The 14,052-nt window shown below is 44.1% G+C and overlaps 1 protein-coding gene across 5 annotated transcripts in view; it reads right to left on the minus strand.

Annotated features, from left to right (window-relative positions):
- The window catches only part of ALDH18A1 (aldehyde dehydrogenase 18 family member A1), a 37,844-nt gene extending 25,303 nt beyond the window's left edge, over nucleotides 1-12,541 (minus strand). For 3 of the 5 annotated variants that reach the window (XM_080622200.1, XM_080622197.1, XM_080622201.1), the window contains exons 1-5: nucleotides 12,302-12,541; nucleotides 10,932-11,037; nucleotides 8,123-8,234; nucleotides 3,108-3,146; nucleotides 2,688-2,811 (exon numbers count right to left, since the gene is read on the minus strand). In XM_080622200.1, coding sequence (XP_080478326.1) covers nucleotides 2,688-2,781 — 94 coding nt within the window. In that variant the 5' untranslated portion in view covers nucleotides 2,782-2,811; nucleotides 3,108-3,146; nucleotides 8,123-8,234; nucleotides 10,932-11,037; nucleotides 12,302-12,541. The remainder of the gene's footprint in view (nucleotides 1-2,687; nucleotides 2,812-3,107; nucleotides 3,147-8,122; nucleotides 8,235-10,931; nucleotides 11,038-12,301) is intronic. The other 2 variants (XM_080622198.1, XM_080622199.1) reach the window with 2 other exon arrangements.
- Between the last annotated feature and the right edge of the window lie 1,511 nt (nucleotides 12,542-14,052).

Below are 14,052 nucleotides of genomic sequence, written 5' to 3' on the forward strand. Positions count from 1 at the left end.
GTAACGTTTCCTCCCTTTCCAAGGCTACAGCTCACAATATACACTTCTCAGTGACTGGGAACGAAAAGCTAACTTTCAAGTCACAAAAATAAAGAATAATATCTGAGCAGCACTAACCATCCTTAAGGTATATAAGGCAATACTCCATGTGTCACAGAGCTCTGATTCTGCAAAACTAGGAGACCAAACTGAAGGACACTGTAAAAGAGCCCATACAGTTCCCATTGGAAGTATTAGTTTTAAAAACATTTTCCTTTCCCTTATTAGATACAGCTACAGAGCTTTCCTGCCTACAGCAGCGCAGAAAGCTTGACCGTTAGGAAAGAAAAGAAAGACAGCTTTTACAACATCTCTAAGTCAGGCGGTTTTGCACGTTGCTTAACTAGTGGCAGCAGAAGGAGGATGATAGATGAACTGGAAGTCACCTTCACACAGGATAAATAAGCATTAGAGACAGAAGAGACAGTCAGTGTTACTCAGTTAAGATTCATAAGCCTGGCACTTCACCCAAGTCAATGAGCTAGGGAACATTTCTACACAAAAATTTTTGCTTTCAAAATGCCTGCAAAGGACAGCAAGACCGCTATCAGTACAGCAGATTAAAGAGAATAGTGAAGATTTGTCCTGGTTTCAGCTGAGATAGTTAATTTTTTCTTAGTAGCTGGTACAGTGCCGTGTTCTGGATTTAGTATGAGAATAATGTTGCTAACACACCAATGGTTTAGCTGTTGCTCAGAAGTGCTTACTCTAAATCAAGGACTTTTCAGTCTCTCAATGCTCTGCCAATGAGCTGCACAAGAAGCTAGGAGGGCGCAGAGATAGGACACCTGACCCAAACCAGTCAAAGGGGTATTACATACCATAGAACATCATGCCCAGTATATAAACTGGGGTGTTAGCTGGATGGGGATTATTGCTGCTTGGGGATGGGATGGGCATCAGTCAGCAGGTGGTGAGCAATTGTACTGTGCATCACTAGTGTTCTTCAGTTTTACACTCCTCTTTTTCTTTTTCCTATTATTATTATAATATTTTAATTTATTTCCATTACTAAACTGTTCTTATCTCAAACCATGAGTTTTAACTTTTTTCAATTTTCTTCCCCATCCCACTGGCTGTGTGGTACTTAGTTGCTGACTGGTGTCAAACCACAACACTATTAAGGTACAAGCACAAGGAACAGTCTGGATCCTTTCTAATTGACAAAGAGGTGGACCCAAACACATAGAGTCCAAAAGTTAAGCTGAAGGAATGAAGGCAGATGGAAAGCACTTCCAACATACCTCATATGAAGCTCTGCAGAGCCACAGTGATTTGTGTCTGAAGAAGGAGTCATGCACATAATATAGGTGAGGTGTTCCTGCCCATGGCAGGGGAGTTGGAACGAGATGATCTTAAGGTCCTTTCCAACCCTAACTATTCTATAATTCTATACCTGCAGACCAAGTGTGTCAGCTGGATAATTAACATGGATAAGCCATACTACTTGAAAAAAATTTAAACCACATTTCCTTACTCAATATCTTCTTGTATTGCTATTCAGAAACTGCATTAAACAGGTCAACTTTTCGACAGTCTCAAAAATGCCAGGACAAAAAAAAAAAAAAAAAAAATAAAAAGAGAACACTTCTGACATAATTACAGGAAAAAAGGCTACTGACACCACACTCTGGGACCAAAAGTGCAACTTAGTCAAAAAAGATGTCAGCCATTCATGAAAAAAATTACAGAGAAGATCACACTGGATTCTACTGAAAGGCATTTAAAGAACAATGCAATCATCAGGCACAGTCAACATGGTCAGGCAGTTGGACTAGATGATCATTGAAGGTCCCTTCCAACTGAACTGTTCTATCCTAATCAATCCTAAACAATATTTCATCTGAAGATGCAGAGGCTTCTTTACAAATCAATAAACATGGTCAGATTACGTGAATTTATTTAATCTGTTCAGTCTCTCTGATTTTGATGCTCTACAATACAAATAGATTAATTTATGACTTAAAGGGACTATTCTGGGTGTTATTCCTGCTGGAGAAAGATAGAAATGAACACAGTGCAATAGAAAAGAGAAATCAGTAATTTATTAATGTTTTAAGTAAATACTTTGTTCTAAATGCAGAAGCAGCTTAAATGATTAACTGTAACTGAGGGCTGCACTAACATGGCACACACCTAAAAGTAGAAAATAGGATCGTCTAGAGACGAGTTTCACTTACCTCTCATTTTCATGAGGGACTATTTGAGAATGCAAATAAGGCCTACAACATGTATGAAAGAATGGGTGAAAGAATCCAATTTATACATTATACATAACTATAGAGTAGCTGCCTATCCTCACACAACATGACCAGAAAGCAGTACAAACAATTCATTTCCAGTTCTCTTGCCTAGAGCTTTGGGGTTTAGAAGGCAGCTTTTGAGGGGTAACCACTGTCTGAAGAGAAACCAAGAAACTACTCTTTTTTTTTTTTTATTTTTCTGAAAAAGAAAATGGTTCTAGAACAAGCAGAGAATTTCCTTCATCTCCACCAAAGTCGTAACTGCTAACCTTGCTCTATCCTGCATAAATCTATCCTTTGAATGATGTTAATGAGGTGATTTTCCTTAACACAGGAAGAGCATAGGCATGCCCAGACACATACTGACCGGCATTATTAGAAACGTGTGCTTTCTCTCATACATACGTAAACGTGAAATGGCTGCAATGGCATGTGGCGATAACACAAAGCACCATCCAGGGGAGCGGACAAGAGGGCTCAGAGCAGCTCGACACAACATTTTGAGATGCCTTCTGCAAGCCAAGGATATCTGTAAGTTAAAGTGAGGAAGGAGGGGGGAAAAACTGGTTAAATATCAGTGACTTTCCTTCTATATTTCTCTCCACACCCTCCCCCTAACTCTTCTTTGTCCTGTACAGTCTTAATGCAATTTCCTTGTGCAAGAGACAGACAGCCCACACTCTCCATTTTGCAGAATCCTCAGACTACGACTTAGAAGAACCAAAGGCCCCTATTCCCCCCCTACCTGCTGGCAGAAGATCATTATTAAAGATCAAGAACAAAATATGGTTCCCCAAGAAGGGAAAAGACCATTAGTGAGCATACCTACAATGGAGAAAGTGGTAACTGTGTCCACAGAAAAATCTGGAAGAAGAAAAAGGGGAAAAAAAGAAAAAAGATATTGAGAAGGTTGTAGCAGCCAGACTTCTCTGTACACCTCACAACAGAGCATCTATTACACTTCGTATGAATGTCAGACCTATTCAATATAGAAGATAGGCTGATTCCCTTTTACCTGAGCACTACCAAATGACAAGATGTTAACCATGATTACAAATAAGGACACCAATTTCCAAGGTATTTGGCATTAGTTTCACTTGACTGAACTTGTAAACACTCAGAATTTTTGTAACAAAATTCCACTACAGCAAGTACCCAGCAAACAAGGGATACACAATTAGCAATTTCCTATGACAGGTCTAGTTGAAGTAATGCATCCAGTATCACAAAGGAAAGAAAGGAGATTAACGAGAACCCAGTTCTTCCTGACAGTGCTTAAGCCATGAAGCCTCTCCCTTTTACAAAATTTTGCTTCCTTTACTTGCTTTCCATACCTCTGCACTATTAGAATAGAGCAAACGGCATGGCACAAGCTGTGGTAAGGAGAAGGTACTGAAGAAAGGACACGGAAAGCTCTTAATAACTGCACTGGAAGACTGCTATTACAAATACCATGAAAATTACAGCACCTGGCAGTTCAGCATATGTGTACATGAACATTTAAAGTTGCTTCATTACCCTGCATCAGTGTATTGTTATTATACCTCACTATAATCCTTACCAAAATATACACCTCTACATAAGGCAGCTGTCAGCAGATAACGTTCTCCTGTTTTGTCTAGTAAAGATTAAATAGCATGGCATTTTAACAACATTAATCCGCAATGTCCCTCCAGTTCTGTATTTCATCTGAAATGCAGCGTTGACCACTGCCAGGATGAGGCAGACAAAGGACTTGGAGCAGATGATACAACTGAGCAAGCAGTTCAAGTTCTCATAACAGGGGAAGCTTAAAGGAGCTTGTTAACAGTACCAACCAGACGTGCCCTCTTTGAACCTCTCCCAGGCACCTCATGCACCTGCCTCTGGGAGGCACAATTCCCACTGTTCATGTGTCTAGCTGTTTGACCCACCCTGAAGTTCACCCTGGCATCTACTGTCATCCATCATCTTTCCAGTAGGGCCTTAGCTGTGTCTCAGAGGGATGCTCGAAGTCCAGCAGCTTGTGGCTAACAGCAAGTCCTTTATCCAGAACCCTTTGACCACAGTTATCCGGAGTAGAACTGCCTGTTCTTCTGGCAGCTCCTTTCGCAGACCATCTGCCTTAGGGAACAGAACCAGGCATTCTGCCTGCAGTTTCACCCCCAGTTCCTGTTACACCCTTTTCTTACAGGCCTTCAACTCCCACTGCAGTAATAATCACCTGAGGTTGCAGTCAGTAAAATACAGACCCATACTAGCTAGACCAAGCTGTGTTGTCTCCTCGGTTGCTTGTACTGATGTGCCAGAGGACCACTTCACATTCTCACTACTGGGCTGCTGGCAACTAAGAGCAACCTTGTCTTTTGGAAGACTGCCCCTCATTTCCCTTTGCCAGAGACAACTTTGCTAATAAGCAGACACTGAGGAGTGAGAGAGAAGTGGTAGACAGTGCAGACCTTTTGAAGAAAGAACAATAGGAAGAAATAAGAAATAGCACTAGCACATTTTTGAAACTAGCTTGTGAGAAAAGGCAAAAATACTAACTTAACAAGAAGATAAAACCAAAAAATTTTAAAGCAGCAGCAGACATCAAGAAAAGGAGATATGTGAAATGGGAATGATGCTGCCAGAGAGCACAGATAAGAGCACAAGGCACACTGTAATTTACAAACTGTTTTTCAGGCTAATATGAGGCTGCAGAAAAACTCCCTTCTCTCCTCTCCCTCAATAAAGGATTTAAAGTTAATTTCAATCATCATTTTCCCATTTCCACAATTTCCATGCCTGTGATGGTTCTGGTCTCCAGTAACAAACCAAAAAATGGTACATAATTTAGGGGAAAAAAAAAATTAAACTCTTCTGCCTTATTGGAGGGCAGGGAGCAATAACTTGAAACACAACATGCATTATTCAGGTATTTCTCCAAGACTAATATCAACTTAAAAATCTATTTCTTTCATTATCAGAGGAAAACCCACTCCCTCCAAACCAGTCTCCAAACCTGATTTTTAAAAATATTATTCTCCTATCATCTCTTTAATAAAAGTTATCCTTATATTATCACTTATAGAAAGCAATACTATTGGCTAGTTTTCATTAATTTATGATCTTCAGAAGGGCTGTTAAAAGTAACACAGTACACTTAGATTCAGTTCAAAATCAGTGTTAAGTGACTCTGTCACCTTCCCAAGCATCAGAGCTCTAAACCCTAAAACTGATGCCTTTAACAACAACAATCTACAACAGTGATTTTTCAGTCTGTTGGCTGCAGGCCCACGGGATGTTCAAAACTATTCACAGTGAGTTAATAAAACTGAACATACTTTTTTCAGCTTTATATACAAGGAAACCAAAATCCTATAGAAAGTTACACAGAGATAAATCGAGGTTTTGTCTGTTTTGGGTTTGTTTTTTTTTTTTTTTATTTAAACAGCTATGTTACCAATTAAAACTTTTGTGGGAAAACTTAAATCTGCAGTTCTTGGTCCAAACTCAGAAACAAGAAACCTTCCCATAAGGAAGCCAGTTCAGAAGAACTTACTAAAATAAAGAAAAGCTTCAAATAAATTGTCTTCCAAACAGTTCACACATAGCTTTGCCCAGGTTCTATGCAAGTTATGCACACAGAGAACAGGGAATTCAAAGCAACATGCACAACACCATTCGTTTCTACCAAGAATCAGCGGGACAAATGTGGTCATGGCAGCCTGCAATTCTTGGCATTGCCTTGTGCAGCAAAATAAAACACTGTCACTGGCCTGTTAGAATGGTTCTAAGTATCACTTTCAATCTGGTATCTCAATAGAGAGCATCTGCAGAAGCTCGGTATCGCTCCGTTTTGTTATACCTTGTGTGTAAGTTAAGCAGCACGAGCAGGGTGTACAGCAGCAGCACTAGAGACAGCACCAGGACCTCCTGCCTTAGAAAGGGTGAGCTGAGGAAGGGCACGACTCACGCTAGGAGACAGCAGCACCCACTCGAGCACAGACAGGAAGTTCAGCTTAACGAAAAGCAACGGCAGACAAACTACTTGTTGCACACGTAACAGTGACACCTGCAGGCGTCAAGCCTCGACCGAGCACATAGATCCGGCAAAATTCCCGTACCTGACCCCTCCTGCTGAAGCTGCAACACGGGTGTCCAGGAGAAGCAGCACCTGCAGGGAGCACGAGAAGCAGCGGTGGCCGCGCCAGCCCCAGCCTCTCCCAGCAGATGCCACATCAGCGCTGCAAGCACAGCCTGAAAACCAGCCGCCGGCTGACGTAACCCCAGAGCCTCCAGCCTCATTCCTCCCACCAGCACGCACACCTTCCTGCCTGCTGTCCCAGCGGATGATGTAATTCTACTCCACGTTGCAGCACAAAATCCAGGGCTTTACCAGTTACAGCATTAACAACTGTTTTCTGTCTAGTTCCAGACTAGTCCAGACAGCCCTTCCCACAGCTCAGGCTGCCTAGCCATCTCCCACATCCAGCTTCCCTTGGCCTGGATTCTCCCTGTGCTGCAGACAGTAGATGAAAGCAATCTGCAGCGAAACTTTTAAGAGTGGCTTCACTTCCTCAAACTCTTTATCTTCTTTGTTTTCTCTGCAGCCCAAATCCCTCCACAAGGGCCAAGAGTGCTTGCTTTGCTCTTCAAGTATGTCCCGTATCTCATTTACATTAATTTTTAAATTAAGAGAATAATTAAACATTTAGGTTGGAAAAAGACCTTTAAGATCATTAAGTCCAACCATAAGTCTACTGCTACCAAATCCACCACTAAACCATGTCCTGAAGTGCCACATCTACATATCTTTTAAACCCCTCCACCGTGGAGGGTGTGGTGGGAGGGATGACTCCTCCACTGTCCCAGGCAGCCTGCTCCAATACCTGATAACCCTTTCAGTAAAGACAGTTTTCCTAATATCCAGTCTCTACCTTGCCGGCACAGCTTCAGGCTATTTCCTCTTGGCCTATCACTTGTTACTCAGCAGAAGAGGGACCCGTACCTCCCTCCATCCTTCTGTCAGGTATAGCTGTAGAGAGCTATAAGGTGCTCCCTGAGCCTTCTCTTCTTCACGCTAAAGCCCTGCAGGTCCCTCAGCCCTTTCTCATCACACCTGTGCTCCAGCACCAGCTTTGCTGTCCCTCTCTGGACCTGCTCCAGCACCTCAATGTCTCTCTTGTAGTGAGGGGCCCCGAACTGAACACAGGATTTGAGGTGCGGCCTCACCACTGCCCAGTACAGGGAGGCGATCACTGCACTGGTCCTGCTGGCCACACGATTTCTCACACAAGCCAGGATGCCACTGGCCTTCTTGGCTATCTGGGAAAAAGCTGGCTCATGCTCAGCTTCGCCAATCGACATCCCGAGGTCCTTTTCCATGAGCAGTTCTCACAACCGTGGAAGCCTCATGAAAAGTGAACAATATTCATGCACTGGGGGTAGAGTTCAAGACACTTGCAAAAACCTCGAGTCTCAAGAATTAACAGAAGACCCAACTCACAATTATCACTATCTCCACACAAGGAAAAACAAAACAACACCCCCAAAACAACCACCCAAAATAAACATAAGGTCATCACTTTGCTAAAGACTGTCTAGAGATTTCCACTTGCTAGGAGTGGATTTTGTTTTCATTATCATAGTGCACATAAACCCTGCTCTCCCCTCCTCCCGCTCCAATTATTAGCAAAGATAAACCCGGTGTATATAATTGCAGAATAAAGACAACTCCAACACCAGAATGTTGGTCACTCACAATCACAGCAGGTGATTTTCTACATTAAGCCAAGCCTTCATTTTTTTTTTGGTGTTTTGGTTTTTTTTTTTGCCACAGATAACAAGAAACAATACTGCCCTCATTTTAGGCTCACCTGGCCAATTTTTACCACATGCAACTTCTTTCAATGTACTTCCAAATAAAAAGCAACAGGTTCTCCTCTATCCCTGCAGATGCTGAGGAGCTGCTTTTCTTTTTTTCAGACACTGAAACAGAGGAAGAATTGGTAAGAGAAAACAAACAGAAACTAAATTGGTACTTTCATTTGTCACATGAAACTAGTAGTTTTATGAAAGGTTGCTTGTTAGTGGTAAGGGATCCCAAAGTTCCTACCTGATCGTCAGTTATTTACCTCAGTGTACAGCAAGTATAGTAGGAAGTGAGCAATGGAAAACTATGATTTCAGATAGTTAATGGTAGTGAACACCTCGAGTAATCTTAAAGAGTTCCATCTTCAAGAAGAAGCACGGGACCATCCTGATGGCATTAACAGTTTGTGCAGGCAGACATGCTACAGCCCACCTTCAGTCCTAGACACAACTGCAACAAACACAGGTTTATCTCTGTGCAAAGAGTTCCCCACACACACCTAATTAAAACAAATAAAAAGCACACAGAGTAGCTGCTTTAGTCAAGATTACTAAGTGAGGAACACAGGGACACAAATTTGTTTAAACAAGCACTAGTCCTCACTAGGAAACCTCCCTCTGCTCTCGTGAGACCTCACTTGGAGTATTGTGTACAGGTCTGGTGTCCTCAACATAAAAAGCACATGGAACTGTTGGAACAAGTCCAGAGGAGGGCCACAAGGATGATCAGGGGAGTGGAGCACCTCCCATATGAAGACAGGCTGAGAAAGTTGGGGCTGTTCAGCCTGGAGAAGAGAAGGCTGCGTGGAGACCTCATAGCAGCCTTCCAGTATCTGAAGGAGGCCTACAAGGATGCTGGGGAGGGACTCTTCATTAGGGACTGTAGTGACAGGACAAGGGGTAACGGGTTCAAACCTAAACAGGGGAAGTTTAGATTGGATATAAGGAAGAAGTTCTTTACTGTGAGGGTGGTGAGGCACTGGAATGGGTTGCCCAGGGAGGTTGTGAATGCTCCATCCTTGGTGGTGTTTAAGGCCAGGTTGGATGAGGCCTTGGGTGGCATGGTTTAGTGTGAGGTGTCCCTGCCCATGGCAGGGGGGTTGGAACTAGATGATCTTAAGGGCCTTTCCAACCCTAACTATTCTATGATTTTAGTCTATTATTCTAGTCTATGATAGGGTTACTTCGCATCTTTCAAGCATTTCCTTACTCCTAACATCATCTCTACTCTTGCGTCGATCAAATCTGCCTACTTTCTTCTACCACCTGTTTTCAGCACTGAGCAGCAAAACATTCAGTTCCACCAGCTGTTAAGGATAAAGATCGTAGAACTGGTATCCCAGTTCTGCTCCAGTTTTCCTACAGCCCCCAAATGAACATTGTACAAGCGCCAAAGATCATTCAGGAAAAGCAGTCAGGACTGAATAATCATTTCTAATAGCTATGGTTAGTAGAGTAACAATAATGTCACTAAGCAACAAGATGCAAATCAGGTACCTGGACACATGTTCGTATCCAGGAGAAACTGTAGAAAGGGAAATGCAAGGATAGAATGAAAAGTCTGAAAAATGTAGACTGAAGTCAGCACTTTTGTTTAATGTTTCAGGAGAAAGACAGACTACTACATTTAGTACCCTAGCCTTTCTTCCAGAACCTCTTACAGAAATTTTAGTTGCACTTTCTCAGCCTTATTTTCTTTCTATTCGTAGCCTCCATATCCAAATCTCCATTGTGGAACCTCTTCAACAACTGCCTTTTGGCAACAGTTAAGTCAGCCAGACACAACTTCCTAAGGAAAACTAGAAAATACTTACCAGCTATAGGATTTATGCCTAAGCCCCTGTCCTATTATTTCCACAAGAAGAGCACCACTCAAAGCAGTATTCATCAGCATCTCAACCTGAAGGGAACTGTGCATGCTCAGCTCAGCAGTCCTTCCAGTTCCTTATTTTTAAGCCATTTGCCTTTATCTACTTTTACGTTTTGTTTTGGTTTTTTTTTTTTTGTGTGGTTTTTTTTTTTTTTTTTTTTTGTGTTTTTTTTTTTTTTTTTTTTTTGTGTTTTTTTTTTTTTTGTTCTCTGCCTTCACAATGCGCTTCTTTTAGGGTCGGAGAGAAACAAGATGGCATTTGGTTTCTATAAAGGCTAAGCTAACACCCAAATCCTAATGGGGAAAATTAAAATAAAACACAACAGTAGAAAAGCAGTCTGTCAGATGCCCAGATAAAGTACACAGGCAGGACAAGAAAGCACTTAAAACTACCTGCGTACTCTCCTGGTCTCCAGCTTTGTGTAGCTCTGGAGCTGTTCACCTTCTCCACACCAATCATGATTTTACAGACTTACACTGCACCTACCCTCTCATTCCTCCTTCTGCTGTTGTCCTAGCACCAGAAGTGTACCAGTTTTGGCACCTCTCCTGCTCAAAGCTGCAGTTCCCACTCCCCTTCAAAAAACAGCCTTTTACCAATATTGCCAGTGATCATGCTAATATTTTGGTCATAGACCAACTGACCTACCTGCCTATACAATCACATGAGTACTGCCACCAGCAAGAGAGAACCACAGCAACTCCTTAGTCTGCACTACCATTACTAAATCAGTATAGGATGCTCTTGCTGTTCTTATATCAAGGCTATTTCATACGTACAATAATTTGCATTGCTCTTCCTCCACCTCCCCAACTACCCTAAACAGAGTTCTGCATGTTTTTCAAGGGAGAGTTCAGAACTGCACAGAATACTCAAGTTTGGACAAAGCAAGGGTTTATATAGTTACATGATACGGTCTTTTAATCTGCACTTCACTCCTTACCTGATAATTTCTGCCATTCTATTTGCTTTTTGCCTTTCACTACACCTTCAGCTGACTTTTCAGAGTATCATCCACAGTGACTCTCAGATGTTTTCTTCCCTGGATGCTGCAGAAAAACATAAAAAAGCTTTGCATTCATATTCTTACTAATACAACATGCAACAAGAGCAGCTGAAAAATTGCTGAGGCTAAACTGAAAAGTGCTCACTCTGCCACTGAATACACTTCTTATAACAACTCTGGCAAAGAGCAGTTTAGAAGGGGAAGGTGGTACAGCAAACAAATAAATCAGTAAGGCACTTAACAAAAATTACTGACACAAACACAGAAAAGGTAACACTTTCTAAAGTGGCTAAATATAAATATTTTAACACAGGGAAGAAAAAACCCTACTACTTTAACACTTAATAAGTTGCCTCTCAGTGGCATCAAGTTTGAGAAAAGAAAGAAGGTAAACACTTCAAGCATCCATCACTGTCAGCGCAGCCATAAGCATTTATGTGAGCATTTTAGTTATTTTTCATTTAAGGAATTAAAACTGCTCTTGATTTCATAGTTCAGAGACTTGCCAAAGGCTTTTAGAAAACTGTCTAAGCTTTGCTCATTAAGTCTCCTTTATCTACAGTTTTATTACTTCTTTCAGGGAGCTATCAAGTTTCTTAAAAACCCCTCTTATCTGCTCGTGTTACATTTCCAGTGAAGAAACAGCGAAGAACACCGGCTTATCACCAAGAGTAAGGTCACAACCCAGGTAATCGCTTTTATGTGTCACGCAAGTGTCAAGAGGGTTTGAATATTTTCTTTGGATATAGAGAAACCCTGTGACTAGGCACAGGAGATGAGCAAGAAAAAGGAAACCTCAAGAGGGGCAACACGAAGAATAATGAGGCCAACACAGCTCTTATCAATCAGCCTAGTGCTTGCAGGGGCCCACATTGCAACTCCACTCTGCCAGTAGCCCCACTCAGTAGCAAAGCTCTGCGGCCGTCAAGATCTGAACCAAAGCCTATGTGACTTTGGGAAGCTCGAGAGGACCAGTAGCGCAGGGAGCGTCCCGCAGCAGGCAGCGCTGCACCGACTGCCCGTAGGGGTTACGGCGTAGCTCGCTTCCCCCACCCCAAGCCCTCATCCTTCTACTGCAAACAGTACGGAGCCCGCTCCTGACCCTCCAGCCACAGGCGGGGAAGCGGCAGCGACTTACGGGCGAGCGCAGGCGCCATTACAAGCTCCGCCGACGGCAGGACCAGCCCTCCCCATGACCCTAGGCCGCAACCAGGCCCCACCCCTCTCGCAGCTCGCGACCCCGGCCCAGCAGCCCGGCCACCTCAGCCCAGAAAGACACGCGAGTGCGCAGACCCGGCAACACTCACCCTCCCGGCGCACTCGTTCCAACCGCGCCCACGGCCGCCCGCTGCGTCGCTTCCGGCCCGGCCCCGCCCCGCCCTCGGGACGCACGTGCGGCGATGCCCGCGCTCCGCCGTGGGGGCCGTGTTGTTTCGGCTGGGGACTGGTGCTCGGGCGAGTGAGAGCCCTGAGGACCGGCCCGTACAGTGGCGGCAGCAGGAGGCGCGGTCCGACACAACGGCGCGACGCGGGCGCGCGGGGCGCCGGTTTCCCCGCGGCGGTGTTAGGCGGAGCCCGGAAATAGTTTATCGCGTGGCCGAGCCGCTGCCGCGAGCGGGGAGCGGCACACGGCGGGGGGCAGCGCACGCGTCGTGTGCCCCGCGCGGCGGCAGCTCCTTGCCGCGTGAGGGAGCGTGAAAGAACGGTCGCTGCGCCCCGCCTGTGCCGTTTGTCGTGCTTGCTTTGCTGGAGCGAGGTTCGAGCGGTTCCTCGTGCATTAACGGCGGCTTTTTCCCCGTTACAGGCGGTGCGTGCTTGCGCCTCCCGCCGCGACTCGGGACCGTTGGGAAGCCGAGGGTGAGGACAGACCCCCCGGTGCCGGGCGGCGGTAACGGCTCCTCGCCGCAGGACGGGTGTTGGTGGGACTCGGCTGTAGCCCCGGTGGGCATAAAGCAGAGCTGGAGGGAAATACCGCTTTCTAGGACAGCGCTGAGGTGCCGCCGATGTGAGGCGGCGACAAGCTCCGTGCGCCGTCGGTTCTTAGGTGATCTTGTGAGGAAGCAGGATCACGTTTATCTGTTCTCGTGGTAACTGTTTCTTAAGGCACACGGACATAGAGTGGCACACAGGGAAGATGAGGAAGGTAGGTGTTGGAAGCACTGTTCAGGAGGCACCTCTCCTTTCCTGCAAACCCTATGGTGGTAAAACAGTGGCTAGAACTTGGCAAACAAATGGAACAGTGGATCATGTACATAGTGCCTGAAGAAAGTGGCAGCACATTAAGGAGCTTATAGACATTTTGAAGACGTGTTCTTTAGCTTTTATTTGCGTTTTATGGACATTTTACATTATAGAAGGGGAGAATGATCTCAGCATATTTCATTTCAGAAATTCATTCTCCCTACTTCTGTTTGCTGGGAGGAGGTGGGGGATTGTAATCTATGATGAAAGTAAGAAGTGGGACTCTTTCAGACAGCAAGAATGGAAACACTCACTGCTGTTCATTTCCAGCATGACAACCATCTGACCACCCCATAGAGATGCTTTGTGTAACACTATTGCTAATGTGAACACTGATTAAAACAAAAATTTCAATTGAATATCTGTATTTTAAAAGGCAAAACAGTAAAAACCTGTCAGGCATGGTTGCCGTGTAACAAGGACAGGTAAAAGGTCACCAATAGACATGTCTACCCATAAAATAATAAGTCTGCTTGGGAGGACTCCTGAATTCTAAATGTTTGGTTAGTTCCATGTAGAAGAATCACATGCTTCTCCAACAGGAGGATGAATGAATGCAGTGCCAAGATGCTTGCATTGAACTTTGCTCCTCTTACCAGATTCCTTTTTTTAGAAAGCACTCTTGTGTTCCGAGAACATAAAATACTCATTTCAACATCTTCCTCCTTGTTCCTCATCAATGCAACATCTCTCGATCCCTCCGTCTCTCAAGTGTTTCACTGCAGTAAGGTCTGCAGATGGTGCATATAGAGAATAGGGGCGTGACTGTACACAAGACAGACACTAGTCACGTAGCTTAATCCAAGAGCAGAAGGCA

This window comes from Psittacula echo, assembly GCF_963264785.1.
Source record: "Psittacula echo genome assembly, chromosome: 6".
In the NCBI taxonomy this organism is placed as follows: Eukaryota; Metazoa; Chordata; class Aves; order Psittaciformes; family Psittacidae; genus Psittacula; species Psittacula echo.